The following is a 22,268-nucleotide window of genomic DNA, read 5'->3' as shown; positions in this document are numbered from 1 at the left end:
GTGTATATATTTGAGTGTGGCATACAAATTATTTGAGCAGAGCACAGAGAGTCATCAGCAATGTATAGGACCGCACAGATTTAGAGTCCACAAATCTAACTAGTGACATATACAGATGGGTTACGGCAGTGTTGTCCAAACTTGGCCACTTTAAGATGAGTGGACTTCAATTCCCAGAATTCTGGGAGTTGAAGTCCACTCACCTTAAAGTGGCCACATTTGGACAACACTGGGTCACTGGTAAAGTGAAGTCAGCAACTATAGCTCTGGTGCAGCAGTTTTCTTTATAGTGCTGAGCCATGCAAAACACTGTATAAACTTTATCAAAAGGGGCAATCATAGAGGGTCGTTCAGAGCATGCTGGCTCTGGCACTGTGTTACTAACTCTGTTAATGCTTTTGCTTTTTTTGGATGATGATGATGATGATGGTACTATAGTAGTATACTACAACATACAATGTCAAGTCCAGTTCCCATGTTATGTTTAATTGCAATTTTGAATCTTATGGAGTAGCTTGGCTTGAGAAAATGGAAATTGCAACCATCTCTTTTCATATAAGACACTTGAGAGGGAAAATAATAAATGGATCACTTTAGGTTTTTTTGTTCACTTTAAAAACGGAAAATGAAGATAAAAATCTGTTGCTTTTTTGAAGTATTTTTAGTTTTGAAGAAGCACATTTTTCTACATTAGCCAACATTATGCAAGTACTGTACTGCAAATTGGCAATTTCTCGGAATAAAAATGAAAACAGTGTTAAGAATTAAAGACATTAGTGCAGAAGCAGGAATGGCAGAGCCTAGATTAACATGCAGTGAAGATAAAGATGGAAGTAGCATAAACATGGAGCAAAAAATAAAACAAACCAAGTAGTCCCATCATACTGTAGTTAGTAAAGAAGATTTATTGTAAAGGTATATCACACAATTATACATTATAGTACATATGATGATAAGGGTTTAAATGGGCAATCAATGTGGACAAAAATAGTCTTCAAATAATCTGAAGGGGCTATTCTAGATTAGGAAAAAGAATCTGGAAAAAGAATTAGTCTGTCTCATTCAGTGAAGTTAAAATAGTTATTATAATATTGTATATCAGTCTAATGTGAGCAAACCTCTCACTTTCCAAATGAAGGGAAGGTGTACCCAAACCACAAGTCAAACCTGAAATACCACACATTTTGAAGGGTCTGATTTGATAAATAGCTCCTTTGCTAACTCAGAACACCAGGTTATTTTTATTTTATTATCACTAGTTTAAGTTATGTAGTTTTTTGTTTAGATTTCTTTTTAGCAAAGAAAGCTTCCTGACAGAACAACTGAAAAGGAAGCCTATTAAATCCCAAGAAGCTTGTCAGCGAGGATATAGTATAACCACTTGAAGTCAATTTCAGTTTAGTCAACTTTGAGAATATCTCACTCTATTCCAACAGAAGATTTTGCTCAGTTTTGTTACTTTAACAGGATTAATTCCAGTTAGGATGATATGGCAAGCTGCAGTGAAAGGCTCTAACTTCTCCTTGCAACCATGCCAGTTTAAAGTAGAGAAATATATGAACCTAAGGAAAAGCAAGACTTGGTCCTTTAACAGTATACTATAGCTTAGTATTATATATGAACTAGTCCATCAGTATGCTTATGCATTTAATCTCAATCCCAGAGGCTGCCAATCCATATCCACAGCTTGTATTAAACTGCAGAATGTATTACTGGAAACCTTCTGTGAAAAGTAATTTCCATGCTAAAGCACGACACCTGCAACTTAAGTCATGGTATACTATCTTAACTTTCACAGCATACTGACTTAGAACCACCTACCACTAATATCTGGCAGGCAGGTGAACATAAAACTGATTTTAAAAAAGTGTTTTCTTAAAAAAAATATTAAAAAAACTATTTTTAAAAATAAAAAACATTGGTTGAAACACTGATTTGTAGCACTCAAGTTAACTTAGTCTCTACAATGCAAACAGGCATTTGGACACAAGGAATTTGGGCCATCATCTTTATTCAAGCCTTTATGTAACTTTTCAGTCCATATCACTGTTCATCATTCAGTATTCCCATATGTTTGTTTGTAAGGAAGTCCAGAAAGGGAATGTTACAGATAGCTTGGTGAATGTTCATCATCGTGATTTCTCTTGGAATCCTGCAGAAAGAAAATGCAGATGGAATGTAAGCAGTGAAGCACCTATACACTATTGGTCAAACAAACAATAACAACATTCACAAGGAAAAAGCTCTAACCCTTTTCAGTGACATCATGTCACCAGGAGGCCTACTGAGGCCTGCTGGTTGGTCGAGAGGGTTAGTTGGTAGTGCACATATGATGTGATAGCTAAATGGCCCCAAATAAATAAATGAGAACTTGTGAGATTTTGGTGACTTCATTTCATTTTATGGGATGCACATCTTGAGAAATGGGAGATATCAAGGTACCTGTGCTTATACTGCTGACACCTGGCATACAAGTCTTCAGAGCAAAATGATCCCCTACCACCTTATATATTTATTTAGAATGTAGAAATGAAAGTTAAACAACTATACCTGTTCCGAGGAGCTGCCTGGTAGCCAACTGCCAGTGCTTCTCTTAGAATGTCACTGGCCAATTGCTCTGTGGCCTGTTATAGGGTGCGTTTCAGAAATGAAGAATGTAAACATGAATGAATGTTTTTAAATAACAGAGGAGATATTTCACAGAATTTCATACCTGAGAATGCTGTGCATAAACTTAAACTTATTTACCAAGGTAGCCTACATTTCTTCAAAATATTCTACAACTTCAGAAACATAAAATTTGGGAAAGCTCAGGATCCCATCGAGTAACAATGCCTTCTCGTGGGATCCTGCAATAGTGCCTTGATTTGGCAGCTTTATACATCCAATAAAATATTAATTATTGTTAAAATAAAGATACAACAAGACACCATTATCACCTTGTTGGACCTGCAGCTAATACCTCTCACAACGTAAGTTAAAGCTGTGTATGTTTGACTATGATTAAGACTACTTTAACACTGAGAATTTTGTAACAGCTTACCTTCAAAATCATATCTTCTATTACAGATGCATAGATATTTTTGTGAAGTTCCACAGGTGGAAAAGAAATTCCTATCTATAAAATGAGAGGATGTGCTCATTATTAACTCCACAAACATGTACCCCCTTCAGAAGCTAAAATAACCCTTAGAACTGGTGATAGCAATTCCACTTAAAATTCAGTGGGAATATACTGCAGTATATTCATAGAACTGTAGTCTTTAGAAAATTGGCATTTTGTTCTGAAACTTTAAAGTGGTTTCCTTAATAAGCTTGCTGTACAAAATGCGACAATTCGAAACAGACAAACATTAGGCTGTAATGTGCACCAATAACTGCTAAGTTTTTTTTCCCCTGATGCCTAGGTACTAGGTTGCATTCAAATTCAACTTCCTAAATATTTCTAATAGGATTCCTAAATATTTCAGATAGGGATCTGAATTTGCACACTGAAGAATCACTAAGTACATATACATTGTGTGTGTGTGTGTGTGCGTGCACATAAGTTGAATCATACTCAGTTCTACTTTATCTGCTGGAAAGAGTCTTGCAACTTTGGCACTTCACATGAACTAAAAGTATTACAAAAAGGTAGGAGAACTATGGAATTTCAAATTCAAAATTTGCTATTTCCCACCTATCTCCTCAGGTAAGAATCTGAAACAACTGCTTAGTGGTCCAGATAATGCTGATTATAGAAGAACAAATCATATCTGAGTTCTTTGGTTGGGATTCTTAAGTCTGATGACTGACAGTTCTGCAGTAAGTTTGTGTTCCTTGCTTCCCAGAACTGAACATTTTTATTCTATTTGTGAAAGCAATTCTATAAAAGGATATTCAAGACTTTCCAGCTTGTTGAAAAAAAAGCTAAGGCAACCTTGCAATCATTCTAAATATTACAAATATTACACTCTAAAAACCTCAACAAAATGAATGTTGTCTTTTAAAAATGATTTTCTTTACCTGTTGAGCAGTCTCGCGCACAAACTCAGATGCAGACTGTGGTGCTAAGTAGAATTTGGCTTCTTCTTGTGTCTCTTCCTGTTCTTTTTTAATGTTTACTTTCAGAGGCTCTGTAATGTTAAGGATGTCCACTTCCTCATTATTGTCTGATTCTTGCTTGAGGAACTGCTCTAGTTCTATAAGCTTTCGACATAGCTCTTCCCCAGTGGTATAAGAAGATGAGCATTCTTTTCCATGTAGCAATTAGGAAGACAGAAGACAGCATTAGCAAATAAATTTATATAGAGTGGCATGCAGTTGTTTATTGCAAAGAAAACAAATTCTAGTTGCTATAACCAGAAACCTGAACCCCAACCTCTGCTGCCAACATGAGGATATCCAGATGTCTCTCAAGTTACAATCATTATTCCAGAAGAGAAGCCACTAAAAATATTTACTATGTTAATATTTGTAAATTCAGAGTTGTTAGCTTTGGGGTTGAAGAAAGGGAGCACGCTCAGTTCAATAAAGTGTGAATGTGTGTGTATCTGTCTGTGATATGGTAGGGAGATATTGGCTATTATTCTGTGCATGAGGATGGGGAAAATAACTTTCAATTACTTTTTAAAGCAATGTACATACGTGTATGTTTATATGTTCAGTGTTATGATGAAAGAAGAAAAACTCAAAAACCATTTTTACATAGTTGTATAATTTCAAAGGTATTTATTGGTTCCAATAAAGGTGCACTGGCTTCATCAGAAGGCACTGTTAAGAGTCATGTATGTGTTTGTGATAACAGGCCATCTTTCTTTTGAAAAGAGGAATCTGGTTCTCCCAGTTCTGTTAAAATCCTGAAACTCCAGTTTTAGCAAGGGTTATAGGAAACGGACAAACAAAGTCTGTTTGCACTAGATGTAGCAGTGGTAATATCAAACCCTATGCTGAAAAAACATATCTTAGACTTGTTGAAGCAAATTAGAGGTTTTCACCTAGTGTCTGGTTTACTGGATAGCAAAAAAGAGGCAACATTTCTATTTTCAGCATAAGTTCTGATGATTCCTTAATTATGTTCATACTAATTTTATAAACATGCTTTCATGTTAAGAATAAAAAAGCTATACAATAAAGCTTCAGTTTAACAAACTAATGGGATTTTATGCATGTGTAAAAGGTCTGAAATGAACGTGTGAAAAATATTCAAAGATTGTCTGTACTTATGTGCCAAACAACAATCCCAAACAGGTTGGGATTATGGTTATGATTGGCCTTGGCTGTACTATGTTCTTTTGATGTTTTTATTTTTGTCTGGATATTTTTATGTTTCTGTTTTAACTCTATGTAAGCCATCTTGAGTTGCAATTTGCAAATGAGATAGCCAAGCAAATGGAATATCAACATGTGCATTTGTTAGATGATACTGTCTTCTATTTCCAACCTTCTTCTATTTTCCTACCTTTTTCCCATCATTTTTCTTACCTCAGAAAATGAATTAAGGCAGAAAAATGGCACATTGTGTCTTGACTGGTAGCCTTAGGGGCTGCTCAGCTGAAAGCATATATTTGTCAATTAAACTCTTTTTTTCTTTGCTTTTAACCTCACTATCACCCTTTTTTTCCCGACAAATATAACTCAGCTTAAAAACACTTCCAGAATTTTCTTAAGTGTAGGAAAATGCAAATTTTGATAAAAGAAATTAAAGCTACAATCTTAAGCACATTTATTAAGACAAAGTCCCACTTGAAGTGAATGGAATTTGCTTCTCAGTAAACATAAATAGGGTTGCATTATCAATAACTGAAAGCTTCTGAATTATATCTGCCATATGAGAATTGAAAAATTAAAAATGAATTATCAGTATTCAGTTGAGGACAGTAAGGAGAATAGATGAGTTAATACTTGTGACTTTCTGTTTCAGTATTAAATAAACTCAGCATGCTTAAGGCATTTTTAGCTTAGGAGATTTGCTACAACTATTTATTTGCTCTTTCTTATTACAATTAAAAGTGTTTACAAACCATGGACTGTTGGCTCTTAAATCTGCTCAGTCTGAGTTTCAAGTGAACATGTAATGCTCTATCTAATGGAAAGGCAAGCTGTGTACTTTCTTAAGCATATCTAGACATTGTGTAAAAAGTATTACATCATGAAAGACAATGCTTTACAATGGGCTTTATCAAGAGAAGACAAGAGTCTAGGTCTTGAAATGTCACAGGCTTTTATTCTTGTAAAAGTTCCTGGGCCTATAAATCATGGTCCTTCATTTAAAACTGGCTTAAGAAATCTAATTATTTTTCCTTCCTATGGGGGAAATTGAATCTGTTGGCCATATCTTTCTCCATTGTTTCTTCTATTCATTGTGGTGTAAAGATCTAATTATGGCACTTTTTCTAATCACTGTGGAATTGTATATGGCAGATTTCTGTTCCTCTCCTCCTTGCAGATAAGTCAACAGTGACTTTCAGGAATGTCATAAAATTCTACAAAATTGCCACTGCAATTAAAATATTTTTGTTTATTTCATGTAACAGTCAATAGTAAGAATACTAATATTTCACTAGCCATTAACCATGATGGGTAGTACACAGCACTGGATTCTAAAAACTTTTCTGTTTATCATATTTGCCTTGTTTTAGAACCACTATAAAATTTCTTCCATCCATCCATCCATCCATCCATCCATCCATCCATCCATCCATCCATCCATCCATCGGCTTCTCCTGAACTTCCCCAAACCAGTCATAAATAATAAAAATAACCCCACAAAACACACAAAACAATCTCCCACAATAGAGGAAAACTGTTAAATGTAGCATTTTTATATATGATCCTAAAAATGCATATTGCAGCATCCAGGGCAAAACTGATGCTGGCATCAGGAGACCAAGGTGGAAACCTAATCCTATAATTTATTTTTATTCTATAAATTATACCAAAACAATCCTTTTGAGGCTCTGAAATTAGACTCTTTACCTGGCTCATTATCTATTTGTGTTAGCACATCCTCTATGGAGTCCTCATTCCTAAAAGCTTCTGGATCAGATGGTGTGTAACCACGGAAGCGACACCAATGTACAACCTGCTTTGTCTTCAGAGGGACAATGCTGTGAAATTTAGGGTACTTTTCTATGATTTCTTGAAGGATTTTCCGTATTGTCAAGGCTCGTTGCCACTGCAGATGAAAAAACAAAAGTTAGATATAGAATCAAATATTTATATCTGTCATAGTCACAACTGTTATTACCTAATTAGGTATTTTAAGTCAATGGATCTATATGCATTGTAAGAGCTGTGGCTTACAGGGAAGAAAGTGGCAAAACTGCACACTCAGTGGTTCCCAGATCTGTTCTGCAGGCATAGTCGGTGGCTGAATTGTCTACAGGCCTGGCATTCAATAGATTACTGTTATCTCCATGATGGTGATTAGGCAACCCTCTACTGCCCAATTGGTTCTGGTCAAGGTCACATACAGCAACAATGGAACCTGTGCGTGTATGCGTTTGTGCACATGTGAAATCATTCCAAACAGATGAAGGAGTTCTGTTATCAGATGATCTCACCTGTTCTAGCCTGAAAATAATTACGCTATGTATGTATAAATACGCTATGCTGTCCATTCTAGATTCATATATTTTAAGCCTTTGTGACTCAACAATAGGGCACATCATTATGTAAATCTAATAAACAAGAACAACAATATAATAAGATCAGATAAAACATAGTTATACTTCTAAAATCTCAAAAACTGAAAACTGATTTTAGGGCAAATCTAGTTTTTGTTTTCAGTTTGTTACATCACTGGACAATACAACTTTTCTTGGAATACTTTCATGATTTTTCATCACGATGCTTACAACAGAAGGGTCATTTTGTCAAACAGAAAAGAGACATTAAAAACAAATAAAAAAATCCAAATGAAAAGCAATTCTGTAATTCAAAGATTCACCCAGCAAGTAGTTCAACAAGTTCATGTATGGATAAATTACAGTGGGAAAATGAAAGTTAAAATTAAAATGAGATATTATTGTCGGAAACCTTCCTTTTCGTTCCATGTAACTGATTCTTCATTGCAATCCCTACCCAAATTAATAAATTTAGATAGCAGAGTTACTTAATTTGAGGCTCTAGGACTGCATGTGGCTTCCAAAACTCTTGCTATGGCCCCAGAGCCCTTCCAGAAATTGCTGCCAATATGACAGAAAAGAAAAATCTCCAAGTCATTTTCTCTCAGACCACCCTATTCCACAGATTTTATAAGAATAAAATGAGAAGCATGTAGACAGCCTTGAACTCCTTGGAAGAATGACAGCATAAATGTAATATTGGGGGAAAAAGTTGCTATTTCACACAAAGATTTGGATTGTATAATATTAAAATGGGACATACAACAAGTTCAGTTATATTTTATTTAGTCAAATGTTACTAAATCTGCTCTGCAAAAAAAACAGGTATGTATTAAATATGAGAGATAAATCTAATAAAGGTTTCTAGGGATTTTAAAAATCACTTTTCTGAGGGACATCTTTCAGTCACACATTTCTCTGAGCCTGAAGCTCAGTTTTATAGAAGACATTAAAATTACCTCAGCAGCTCTCCGTTTTCCAATATTCCAGGTATAATATTGTTCCACAGAACTGGCACAGAAAGGATTGGCATCCTCAGCTAAAAAAGCAGAGAAAGGAACACCAAAAGCTTTAGATTTTAACAGCCATGAAAATTAATTTATTGTATGGCAAGCTATTTCTGAACATCTTCTCAGAACATAGTTTAAATCAAAATATGCTGCTTATTAATAAGATAGGGAAGTGCATTGCGAAAAACTGAAAAGCCTTTAACCCTGATTTAAAACAGATACTAAGTTAGAAAGAACATTAAGTGATTTTACTATAGTTATCCTAACAAGAAGAATTAAATATCAGAGTTTGAGACATAAAATAATTTTCTAGCTTTTTGGAACTACTTGGGAAGATGGAAGCCCTTGAACATAAAAAACAGCTGAGAAACAAATAAATTGCTAGAAATGATTTGGAGAAAGGAAAAGCAGGAGCCTGAATGAAGCCGGTATGGAAACTAGGTACATGTATTCATTTGTGCATTTCAGGAACACCAAGTCTCAGCATGTAAAGTCGCAATTGCTATTAAAGCACCTATTTTATTTTATTTTATTTTATTTTATTTTATTTTATTTTATTTTATGAGGATGAAAAAAAACAGCCATAGCTGGACAACTCAGGGGCAACTTCCTCATCTTTAAGATACAGCTCATCCAACTGTAAAAGTCAGGAGTTGGAGTTGGGCTAGGAGCTTGGTTCAACTCTCTCATAATATATTTCTCTACAGAGAATATAGGATTATGTAGTGCTTCATAACTGATTCCAAAAAGGTGCTTGGAACATTTGATGTTCCGAATGTAACACGTCTGTAATCTTTAAAACTACATTATTTCATGGGATCAACTGGCAGCTATAGAGGACAGCTACATATTCCCAAGGGGGAAAAATGATTGCATTAAACAGGTGTACTCAGGTGCTATGTTTGTGCTCCTGCAGATTCCAGACCACCTTCTCTAAGTCACTGCCCAAGCACTGCATAGCCCAGTAGACTACAGAAAGCTACTGTCCTTCTAATTCTTTTGTATGGCAAAAAGCAGATCAAAGTGGGAGAGGAATCTCTTTTAAGTCCTTTCAGTCAGAGGTCCTGGTCTCACGGACTAGATTAAACCTGAGAGTTGGAAGGCTTGCTTTCAGGAATATTAGTTTCCCATTCCCTTTCCTCATATAGAGGCTGCTACTGGGGATGGCTGCTGCTGGGTGTGGCAGGGTGTACAGGTGGCTGCTGCAATGCCATGCAAGCACAGCTGGGCAGGCAGGCGTGTGCTAGGGAGTGCAGGTGGGCGCCCACTATAGTGTAAGAGATCCCCGGGATCTGGTACTCCATAGCCAGGTTCCTCAGAACAAAAAGCAGCAGGAGTGTAAGCAACTTACAGGAACAACTTGTGACCTTCCCTGCCAGCTTCCCCATTGACTTAGCTTGTGGGAAGCCCGCAGAGAAGGTTGCAAATGGCAATCACTTGACTGTGGGATGCTGCAACTGTCGTAAGTGCAAGCTGGTTGCCAAGCACCCAGATTGGAATCACGTGACCTCGGGGGTGCTGGGATGGCTGAACTTTGAGGACCAGTTGTAAGTACCATTCATTCAGCACTGTCATAACTTTGAACGGTTGCTGAATGAATGGTTGTTAACTGAGGTCCTTTAACCTACCTTTATATGCTTTGAAGAGATAGGACTTTTTCTATTATTTATGTCACTCTCATGGACAGCAAGCAAAGAATGCACTGAAGGAATACTGAGGTTATTTGGATTTCTAAATATTTTGTGAAACCACCATGTTGAGCCTTCTTGACTTATTTTGCCAATTACTGTTTGACATTCAACTTCAAGGTTAAACAGCAGGAAAGGCCACTGCTCAGTGGCAAAGACTTTCATCCTAGGTTCAGTAGCACATATCTCCTGTTCTGCAGTGAGACAGTAGCAGACCCTCTACAGCAGTCTTTCTCAAAGTTTTTGGATTACCACCCCCTTAAGTTGTACCAAGTTTTTCGTAACGCCTCCAGTCCTGTGTGTATATGAATTGTAATTTTTTAAAAAAATTATTATGCAACTCATATTTTCATGAATCATATAGTTGTGCTAATACCCAGCACAACTGAATGATTCACATGGTCAGCATGTGGTTGAAGTGCAATACTATTCTGAGCATTCTAAAGTTTGATATATTTATAATTACTGAAGTATATGTTTACAGTTTTACACACTTAATAACATCTGTTGGATAAGCTATGTGTAATCTTCTGTTATTATAATCCTAATCGCCCCTCCTTTCACTCCCTTGCCGTCTAACACCCCCATTGCCCCCTTAATGCCTAACACTTCTCTGAATAATTCAAATACCGCCCCCCAAGGGCAGTATCCCCCTTTTTGAGAAACACTGCTGCTCTAGAGCAAATTCCAGGCAGATGGACCAGTGGTCACACTTAGTATGAGTCGACTTTACCATATTACTGTATTTTTCCTACTATAAGACGATACTTTTTTCTAAAATCCTTACGCTAAAAATTGAAGGGCGTCTTATTCAAGGAAGTCAGCTGAGGAGAGAACCGCACGGTTGCAAAACTGCCCATACTTTGTCTCTGCAAAGAGGCTTCCACCTATTGCTAGCCTCCAATCACGAGTGAAATAGCTTGAGTCTGCAAACAGACTTCCTCCAATCACGAGCCTTATGTAACTGACGTCAGCTGATGCTGAACAAACCAATTAGAGGAAGTCTGTTTGCAGAGACAAGCTATCAGCAGTTTCACTCGTGATTGAATGTAATCAGTTATGCAAAAGAGCATGGAAATAGAGCTGCAGAGAGACGGTTTGGACCTCCTCCCACCGAGTGTATCAGGTAAATGTTAACTAATTACTAAATAAAAATGTGTTCTGCACTATCTTTAAAATATTGATTTCTTAATTTTGGGTTGGAAAAGTGGGGGGCATCTTGTACAGGGGGGCGTCTTATTGACGGAAAAATACGGTACTACCAAAAAATGACTACTAAACAATGTTTTCATTACTTCTCTCAGCAATCAATGGAACCTTTTTCACGATTGCTGTCAAAAGTTGCTGGAGGTTGTCTAAATATTCTGCCCTGTAAAGAATAAAGAGGTAGCATTTAATATAGAACTTATGTAGGATAGTACTTTTCTTATAAAGCTTCTACTCTACAAACAATATGTATGTCCGGATACTGCTGTAGTACAGCCTGAAGAGCACAAGCGGGTATCTCTGTGTACTTAAAGACAGTGATGTCATTAAGTCACTAGAGGGTGGTGGGACAAAAATGTTCAATCCTTTCCCAACTTTTATATTTTGGGAGTTTGTGTTTTACTTTTTTCCAGAGGGAAGGTGTGTTAAGCTTATATGAACTTGATGCAAAATAAAGAAAAATTATTGAGAGTCAGTTTGGTCTAGTGGTTAAGGCACCAGGCTAGAAAGCAGGAGACTGTGAAAGGCATGAAAGCCAGCTGGGTACTTTGGACCAGTCGCTCTCTCTCAGCCCAACTCACCTCACAGGGTTGTTGTGGGGAAAACAGAAAGAGGAAGGAGTATTAGGTATGTTCATTGCCTTGAGTTATTTATAAAAATAATAAAGGTGGGATAAAAAATCTAAAAAAAATTATTGTATTATAAGCTTCTAGTAAGCTTTTTTAAAATAGGAAATTGTGCTGTTATAATTTGGCTGTGCAATAAAGGGAGGGGCCTATGAGGATCATAATGGAGATTTCTTACCCCAGGTCTATAGCTTGATTAGCACATTTCAGATGCATGAATGACTCTACAGCACCCAGCTTTTATAGTTTGAGACAAAGATAAATCCAAATAAAAAGATAAATTGTTTCTACGGATTCAATGCTGCATCTAAAAGGCAGTATATCCACTACAACTGATGTGCCAACCTGTCATTGCATTTTTAATGTGCATTTGTGAAGTATTCCATACCAAGACCTCAACATACTGTGATCTATCCATGATCCACTATAAAGTCTCAACTGTTTGGACTAAACTAAACTAATTCTCTTGAAGAAATTTCATTTCAACATCAACAGGGATGAACTCCCATCAAATTCAAGTAGGTCATAAAAATATAACCCATACTTTTTATAACATCCATTGCTCCCTTTTGAAACTCACTTTAACATCACAAAAATAATTACCCAATGGAATAATTTCCAAGTTCAGAGCTCTCCTCCATTTTTATGGTCGCCTGAGCATCTTGGGAGACCGGGGCACTGCAGCTCTGCCCTGCTGAATCAGGCTCCAGCTTAACTTTAAAAGACAATAGAATATTTTTTAAGAAGTTTGTTAGGCAAGTGAGAGCCAATGCTAGCCTACTGTTTCAGACAATCAGGAAAAGAAGCTAATTTTTCTGAAGGAGGGAAGCAGAACTTTTGAAGAGGAATCCTGGTCCCACAATAAAGTAACTGCAACTGTATGTGGATGAAAGGCAGGGGAAAATATTCCTCTAAAAGCTCCACATTTCAAAACCTATTATTTTGGATTGCTGAGACCTGCTGCTTTTTATGTATGAAAACTACATTAGCACTATCTCTGGATTCCTAAGTGAAAATACCATTATACTTTTAGAGATGATAGAAAATACTTCTTGATGACAACACCTGCACTGAATCCTGCACATGACTGTGCATCTATTGTGCAAATTACTGCTTGCATAACCCTACTGTAGTATAGCTAATAGTTAACAGGGCTGTGCAAAGCATTTGAAAAGGGCACTCCACTAAGTGCCAAGGTGCAAGCAAAGCAACTGTCTTAGCAGGCTTTCCCTGGCTATCTGGGCAAGTATGTATGCAGACACATTTGCTTCATTGGTGGTCCCAATGGAAACATTTGCAGAAGCATACGTGCACACACAACCAGGGAAACCTTTGAGGCAGCCACACCAAAACTTCTGGAGAATATGCTGCTTTGATGCTTCAAGAAATGGTACTCTGCTGATGCAAATGCACTTTGCAAAGTGCCTCTTCTGAATGCTTTGCACAATCCTATTGGCTAATTTTACAAAAATAACAACTATAATACATTTCTCACATACGTCATGAATAATAGCTAATCATACGGGCATTTCTAAATAATTAAGTTCATTCCCTACTCCAAGGTTTGATTATGACAATGAGCAATTCTACCTTTTGTAACAGTCACTTCAGGAGTACTTGGGACAACTACACTAGTTGTAGTTATGGGTGTAACAGCAGTTGCTTTGCTGGAAGAAAGCGACTGTATCACTGAAAGAGAAAAGGAACACTGGTAATGTAGACAGGTAGACATGATTCATCTTTAAGATATTTTTATTTTTGTTACTAAATTAGTTCAGTAATTTTCATCAGAGAATGACAGCAATTTTAACAATGACTTTTTGCAACAGCATTAGAAATTTTATTTGAGAAATTTAAAATCTGTTCCCTCTTTGAATAACATTTTTCCTGCTGAATTTTTTCTAAATAGTTAAAACCATATGCTCATCATTTTGCATAATCTGGGATGGTTTTAATATAGATATTACCGGACATTAAAATTGCAGGTGAGCGTGTGATGGTCATCAGTGTCAATAGGATGTGATATGCAGTGCATCAAATGTTGCACTCCATACATTTGAAGTCTGCAGTTCTTAGAACTGCCACCTATTAGAGCCAAAGGTTTGAAATTCTTTGCAGTGCAACAGATCCAAAAGGCAATAGAACAGAGAAGATTGTAATATTGAAAAGGATATTTAGGCAATGTTATCTTGCCAACTACATCCTACCTTTGTTCACAGGCATCAGTATAGTTTGGACTCCTCCAGAAGCAGTGCTTACACCAAGTTGTTTGAGTTGGCTGGGTACTGTCAAAACAGCCTGTTGTGGGCTGTTCTGATTGGAGTGGATCTTTAGCAACCCTACATTGGAAATGTATTAAAATGAATTATTTTTTCTTTCCACATAGAACAAAGATAAAAAGCAAGCTCTCCTATCTACATATCAGTATGGAGAACGAGGTCTACAACTAGGTCTCTTCCCTCTTACCAACACCAACTGGAACTGGCCCTAGAGGAGAACCACAAGATCATACGTCTCACTCCCAACACCCAAAATCAGTCCAGAACTGGTATCAAAGGCTACTGAGAGATCAAAGAGAGCCACCAGGGATGTACCACTTCATCCTGATCTTGCCAGATATCCAGATCTTACCTTGTGTGAGATGGGTGGCCAAATACATTTGATTGATAAATAAATAAGATAAATAAATAAATGAAGGCTGGGGACAAGATGAAAATGGTCCAACACTGGTGGATCCAGTGGTGACTTCTTGAGGAGGGTATGGACCACCATCTCTTTAAGAGCTGGCGGAACTACTCCCTCCCTTAAAGATGCCTTTACTACCACCTGGAGCTAACCACACATCATTTCCCAGAAGGCCCTGATCAACTAGGAGGGACATGGATCTAATATGCAGATAGCCATACTTAAAGTCCTAAAGAAGGTATCTGCTACTTCAGGGCCAACAGACTTAAATTCTTCCCAGATAACCAAGCCAGACCATGCCTTAGTCAACTTCAAAGCACCCACACAGCCAGAGTCCAACTCAGAATAGATCTGAGTGACTGTCTGGCAGATACATCAAACATAGTGGCCCTGCAGATGTTTCTCTGACCCCTCCCCACCCAGGAAGTGCCAGGTCACCTTAAAGAGCCAGCTATCTGTGGATGCAATAAGAGTGGAAAAATAATTATGTTTTGCTGCTCTTATTACCATGCAGTAAGCCTTAATGAAGGCTTTTAACTGTGCTCAATCTGTTTTCCTGTAGCAGTGCTGTAAGTATCTCTTGTACTGCTTAAACTCCCAGAGTTCCTCAGTAAACCAGTGGGGTCTCCAGGATCCACACTCCAAGAGAGTCAATCTTTAGTATTTAAGAGATTGCAGAATCTGATGGAACTGCATGAGCTTACTGATATTTGGGTAACAATGTGTCCAATGAATAAAAGGTTTTACATATTATTCAACTAGGCATGAGTCTCATTTAAGAATTGATTATATTTGGGTTTCCAAAATATTTTTGAATCAATTAACCTAAGTAGAGATTGCACCAGTATAAATTTCAGATCATACACCAGTGGTTTTTGCATTTAGTTTGGATAACTGCATCCCATTGACTAATTTTGGTGTTTTGGTTCTAGATTACCTGATACTGCAGTTTTTGCAGATACTGGTGCTGGGGTGGTAACCCAAGAAGCAATGCTTACAACTGCAGAGGAACTTGTTTTATTAGGTGCAGCTGATGCTGCTTGCCCATGATTGGCAACAACCTGCTGTTGCTGTCCAGATGCCTTCACGACAGGGCCTGCAGATGAAGGGGAGCTAGAGCTTGCACTGTCTGCTTGCTGTGTTAAAAAGAACGGGGAGAGAGGAGAACACATTTTTCAGCTTAATGGTCCAAAAAAGAAAATAAAAGCAGAAAATATTCTAAACAAATTGCAAATTAATTATTCATAAACTATGTACATACAATATTTTTTAGTTGAGGGTTAAAAAAGCAAGGGGGAAGCAAGAGGAAAATGGATGCAGCCAAAGCAAACATTAGGCATGTCTATAAAAAATCTACTTTCTTAAACTATATCCCGTTTTCCCTGCATAAACTAATTCTATTTCTTCATCCCTTACAACCTCTTCCATTTTAAGTAATCTTATAATCACTACATTTAAATTTAACTCACTGACTGAAAAATTCCAGTAATAAAGCTAGAAAGGACTGAGACTTGGGGAGAAGAAGATACACGTGGCCTCCAGGATATAGATTGTTCACTTGTGTGTTGTACTTCTTGTGTGGAGTCTTTATTTCCATGGAAAATGATTGTTTGCTGACCCAACGAAGGATACAGCCTGGTGAAACAGCATCCCTCGGGAGACCCAGATGGCCCTGACCATGTTAGCCTTTTGTAAGGGTTTAAAGACCTGGCTGTTCCCCCAGGCAATGGGGATGGAAGGTTGAGCAAGCTCTACCAGTTGACTAGTTTTTATTGTTCTTTTCTCTATTATAGTAGGAATGGTTTCTACAACCTCAGAGTTATGTTACTGGAGTCACCTTGATGAGATGGTTGATTATATAAATAGTTTAAATAAATAAATTAATAAATTAGCCCTTCTCATGCCTGCTGATTCCCACTTGCAAATCAATCCTGATAACTATTTCTACTAGCTGCTCTTCTGTGTTTGGAATCTAGTTTGAAAAAAAAAATATAGCAAGTGAAAGCATTTTCAGGTGAAGAAGTAAGAACCCCTTGTCCTGCAGGTGATTTCTTTCTTGTATGTGCTTTATGCTGGGAATCTTGTAGAATCCCCAAAAATACAACTGGGCTTACAATACTATCTAAAGCCATGTTTATTAGAAATGTTCCTCTTCAATCCAATCCAGGAGTAAATGAAGAGACTGTTTATTATAATATATAGACATTAGAATATTTTAAATAATAATTCTATTCTATAGAACACTTATTTTCATAGTGCATTTTCAGTTTCAAGATTTTATAAATACATTGCTCTAATTTCTACTAGTAGCAGCCCTGCATTTCTGTCACAAGCCCATTTTAAAGACTGAAAAAGAAGCATTTTTTTCTTCCTTCTGACATAACATTTTTGCAGAGGTGAAGTGCCAGGACATAGTCTGAAGTCTTCTGATGCAACCATCTTGATAAAGCTATGCAGAACTAGTGCTGGTTATAGTCTGGATGAGAGCTTCTCTGGGAACCCACCAGACATTTTCTTGAGTACCATGATCAAAAAAAGGAGGCATTCAGTATAACAAAATACAAAAGCATTCTCCATAAGCATAGCATGAAGGCAAGTATGTCCAGCCTGAAAGGTCTCCTGTAAATGCTAACAATTTTTTTCACATAGCAGGTAGCAAGATGGTCCCTTAACATTTAAGTGACTTTGATTTCAAGGGAGTAAGAAATAGATTCTTCCCCTGTGTATCTCTGTATTGCATCTAAAGCCTGACACACAAATTAACCGATACTGGACCTCACCTGTGGAACACCATTTGATGCAAGTGTCACGGCTGAAGTTGTTGCTGCAGTGATCACCCCACCTGATACTCTCAGCACAGTGGTGCCAGGTTTTGAGAGCTGTGATGATGCTGGTAATGATTTCAGTGTATTATCTGATATTTTCATGAGTGAAGCTTGCCCACTGGAAGCTGCCTTTAAATTTGTAAATGAGTTAAAAAACAATATTTTTATAAAGCAAATACAACTAGAAGGGGACTAGAAAAGATACAAATGTTCATGATGTTTTAAACAAAATTTCAGTATATATATGGGTGTTTAAATCATTTAGCTACATCTTCTAGATTATAAAGATATTGTCAGGAACACAGATTTAAAGTTCGTGAAGAGTAAGTCAAAATTGTTATAAAAGGTTGAAAGATGCTGGTTTGTATCACTAGAGGTACTTTTCTGAATGCCACATAATATTAAATCAGAGGACAAAAGAAAAAAAACAGAGTTACACACATAAGTGCAAGGAGACATTCTAGGGCTGTGTTAAAACTGGACCCTCTCCTTTTGGGGCCAAAATAGAAATTATATAGCAAAAATATGTTAAGAATTGTTTTCATTTCAAATGAAAGGCAGATCCAAAAGATTAGAACCTGATCCAAGAGTTGGAAGGGACCTTGGGTGTCAATTCCCTACTCAGTGCAGGATCTATGAGCATTTCTGATAGATGATCCTCTATTCTGTGTTTGAAGACTTCCAGTGAAGAAGAATTACCTCTTCATTTTGCAGCCTGTTTCACTGTCTAACAGTTCATACAGTTAGGAAGTTCCTCCTAAAATCTAAATTGAACATACTTCCTTGTTCTTTTAATCCATTTGTTCTGGTCCTGCCCTCTGAGGCTGTAGAGAATAAATCTACTCCCTTTTCTATGTGACAGCTCTTCAGATATTTGAAAACAGAGTGAAGGTAGTAAGGCTTCTTAATTCAGCTTCTCCCAATCTGGGGTCCTTTAAATGTCTAGAACTACTACTCTCAAATATTCTAGTCACCACTCAGATTGGGGAAGGCTGAGTTAATCTTTTGCCCATCAGTCACTCTACTTCAAAATTTCCTTCCTCACATTCCTCTTCCACTAAGGGGCAACTTGAAAGGAACATTATTTTACTACTGAAAAGTTGCGTGAGAGGAAAAGGCTCAGCACTCCCTTCTCCCTTCCTCACTGTCCCATTGTTCAAACCATTGGCCTTTCATAGTTCATTTTCAAGCATTTTCATTTGAAAATGAAGGTGGGAGAGTTCCACACAAATCTGCTACATAAATATCTTATGGAGAACACCAATCTTTTAGGGATAGGTGGAGATTTTTAATAATAGTAACAACAATAATAAACAAAACAAAACCAACACAACTTTTCAGATGTTTTCATTCTGTTTCTTAAGATCTGCCTCTTACCCAACAGAAGAATATATTAAAATCAGCCATTAAGGCATACAGATTAATATTTATACAGCACTGGTTTGTGTGATGCCTTATCAACTGCAAGAGGACATCTCAATCCAATATTTGAAACATGAGAAATACGGGAAGGGGAGGCAAAGATAAACTAGGAAGCAACTGGGAATTGTTTTGGTTCCTTTGGTTTAGGTTCAGTTGCAGGCTGAGTAACAATAGCTTATGGAATCTAGGAGATTCACAGAAAAGTGTACTTTGGTAGCCATTTGAATGACAAAAAAAAAGGAAAAGGATATACTCTTTTGAGAAAGAAGGATGGGCAGCTGGACATGGTGAATCTAAAGAAGCACAGATTGTAAACTGGGATTTATTGGGATATAAGAGCAAAAGGGTACAGGGAAGAAATACAGGATCATAGATGGCTTTGAAGTTAAAGTCATGGTGCTTACATTGGATCAGAAAATTGATAGGAAACCAGTACAGAAGTTTAAGGAAGAGCCTCATGTGATCAGCATATGAATGATTTTGGTAATGCCCAATGCAATTTTTAAATTATTTTATTGATCAGGCCTCTTAAAGATACCCAATGCCTTACCATAAAATACAGAAGTGACTTGCTACAGAATGCAATGGAATGCACTTTGCATTCCCTTAAGTCCAAAGTCCTTGGGGTATCTAGAACAACTAGTATCTAAATCTAAGCCCCACAGTTACCTGTGCAAATAAGGTGGCAGTTTTATGTCCAGTTATTACTTTCAGTGCTTGATGTCCTTGGGAAGATGATGTTCCAGCACTTGTGTTACCTTGGATAACAGTTCCTGACGTCATCTGCTTTGCTGAAGTCTGGTGAGGTGGCTGGCCAACTAAAAAAGTGCCCTGCACCAAAAAAACAAATGGCTACATTGAAGATGTAGTTAATAATAGCCATCATGCTTTAAATTTTGAACTCCTAAACTGTTTTACTCTTCTAGTTCCACTTATAATTAGTCAGGGTCATAACACAATACCCACTTTCAAACAGTATCTATCAGAGTCTATTGTAAAAACTTAAGAAATTATCCCAGTAGTCAACACAGCAAAAATCTACATCCTCAAATCACTTAGACAAATGATTGCTACTATATACTAACAATTGTACAAAAGAGTACTGATTCAGCTTCCATAGTAACTGTCGGGCCTCTGCCTCCCTTTTTTAAAATGTTCAGATCCTTTTAATTTTAAATGGAGAGCCAGAAGGCTATAAAACATCAGCCCCCAGTCTCAACTTTATTTCCATGAATGCCTCTGGGCTCCCTTGAAAAGAAAAATAGTGGGTGGTTGTAGGCAGCATTTAGGGAGTGCATCTGCTTTCCCTGAAAAAGATAATCATAAGCTGGGGAAGTAGTAGGAAGCATCTTCATCAGTTTGTCTTCTGGTTGGGGATGCCCACTGTAAGTCATCACTGTGCAAATGAGGATAATGTGAACAATAGAAGAGATATTTCTAGAGACCAGGTCCTAGTTAGCCAATTCCCATCACTGTTTTTTTTAAACCTGAACTAGAGTATATTCTTATCCAGCCTTCCCCAAGCATTGCACTACCTCAGCCTTCTCCAGCCAACTTATATAGGTATGATGTAAACTATAGTTCAGCACATTGGAAGGATATTGATCCAGTGCCACTTATGGTTATCTAATGTTTGTATTAACAAGATCTCTCTTTCTCTCTCTGTATGTTTATTTGTATTATGGACTAACCTGTGGAGTTTGTTTGAGGATATAGGATGTGTAGGTGAGATGCTGAGATACACCACTGCTTGCACCCTGGGTTCCGCCACTTGCCGAAGAGCCTAACTGCTGATCTGGAACACCCAACGAGACAGCCAGTTATAAGTACCATGCAACCAAATCCTAGTTATTTCAGCTAAACTATCAGATTCCCCACTAGGCACAGCAACATATCTACTCTCTAGAAACTCAATCCCAAATTCAGTAATTAGCTAACAGCAGAAGCTACACAGACTCAACATGGATAGCTATGAAGCTTCAAGTCCATCCATCCATCCATCCATCCATCCATCCATCCATCCATCCATCCATCCATCCATCTCCTTCCCTCCCTCCATCCCTCCCTGAGAGTCATAGACATCAAGTCCATGTTTACATAACATTTCTATCTGACCTGAGAATTGCTGATTCCCACCTTGCTAGCAGAAGCCCTTCCTTGTGCTTTTATAAAGCATTTTTAATACAGCTATCTTTCAGAGAATGTAGTCTGGCTAGAGAAAGCATAATTTTTTTTTTTGTAATACTCAGTTACATGTCACCATGTTACTTTTCTTCTGTGTAATACTAACTCGCATTATTTGTGGCCCGCAAAATAGCTCCTTGAGGTATAAGTAGCAGTTTTCCTTTCCCAGATGGGTTCTTGCTATTTGTAGTAAGGTACAATTTTGTGCCAGGAGGTAGGTTTGCCAAATTGGCTAAATTAGTGGCTGGTAATTGCAATGTTGCCATTACTGGAAGAAAAAGAAGAAACACAAAGAATTTTATCAAGGTTTTCAGAGACCACCCTCTTGCAATAAACACATTAAGTCCCAGAGCAGTATTATTCCAAAACTGCTTCCAACTTGTTTCAACTTGACTACAGCTATGCAATGTTTATGTTTGGATTCTTTTAGCTTTTTATTATTGGATTTTATTCAATTTTGTATTTATTAGAATGAAAATTGAGTTTTGGTGAAAAAAAAATGAAAGGTGATATATACTCACTAGGGATATGAAAGTTATACCCTGTTTGTGGAGAAATTTCAGTCCCTAATTAGATGCAGAAAAATGAGAGTCCAGGACATAATTCAATATAGCGCATACAGAGGAAAGGCTTTAAGATGGGTTGTAGATGATAGGGAAAGGATACATTTCAAGGCATTTCCTTGTGCAAACAGAAAACTTAGGAAAGTGGAATGAAAATAAGCAGAATTGACTGAAGATGAGGAAAGTTACAAAAAGAAAGACTAAATGAAATTATACAAGAAAGAGCAATATGTTTGCTCCAATATAGATGGAAGAGAGACCAAAAACTGAACAGTTTATTATGGGAGTTGGTATTCAATATATCTGGAGAACTTAAATTGGATGTGGCCTGTAATTTTATGATGCAAAGCTCACCAAAGTATTCAAGAAGTTAATTTATTGGTGTAATTAATTAATGAGCTCATTAGTTATCCAGATAGCTGGCCTACCTTGGTTGATTTCAAAAAGCTAGG

At 37.2% G+C, this 22,268-nt stretch overlaps 1 protein-coding gene across 2 annotated transcripts in view; it reads right to left on the bottom strand.

Moving 5' to 3' along the window:
• Nucleotides 1–879: 879 nt before the first annotated feature.
• The window catches only part of YEATS2 (YEATS domain containing 2), a 45,534-nt gene continuing 24,145 nt past the window's right edge, over nt 880–22,268 (bottom strand). For both annotated transcript variants that reach the window (XM_007424736.3, XM_025164458.2), the window contains exons 18-32: nt 21,360–21,521; nt 20,761–20,864; nt 19,739–19,900; nt 17,603–17,776; nt 15,760–15,958; nt 14,345–14,476; nt 13,728–13,826; nt 12,741–12,852; nt 11,601–11,674; nt 8,567–8,646; nt 6,958–7,156; nt 4,006–4,232; nt 3,044–3,118; nt 2,551–2,624; nt 880–2,152 (exon numbers count right to left, since the gene is read on the bottom strand). In XM_007424736.3, the coding sequence (XP_007424798.2) occupies nt 2,044–2,152; nt 2,551–2,624; nt 3,044–3,118; nt 4,006–4,232; nt 6,958–7,156; nt 8,567–8,646; nt 11,601–11,674; nt 12,741–12,852; nt 13,728–13,826; nt 14,345–14,476; nt 15,760–15,958; nt 17,603–17,776; nt 19,739–19,900; nt 20,761–20,864; nt 21,360–21,521 (1,982 nt within the window). In that variant the 3' untranslated portion in view covers nt 880–2,043. The remainder of the gene's footprint in view (nt 2,153–2,550; nt 2,625–3,043; nt 3,119–4,005; nt 4,233–6,957; nt 7,157–8,566; nt 8,647–11,600; nt 11,675–12,740; nt 12,853–13,727; nt 13,827–14,344; nt 14,477–15,759; nt 15,959–17,602; nt 17,777–19,738; nt 19,901–20,760; nt 20,865–21,359; nt 21,522–22,268) is intronic.

Source organism: Python bivittatus, unplaced genomic scaffold (genome assembly GCF_059951505.1).
Source record: "Python bivittatus isolate LINGU-HERP-01145 unplaced genomic scaffold, Pbiv_v1 ctg000980_np1212, whole genome shotgun sequence".
Lineage (NCBI taxonomy): Eukaryota > Metazoa > Chordata > Lepidosauria > Squamata > Pythonidae > Python > Python bivittatus.
Note: the sequence above shows the minus strand (reverse complement) of the source record. Positions and strands in the feature narration are given on the sequence as shown.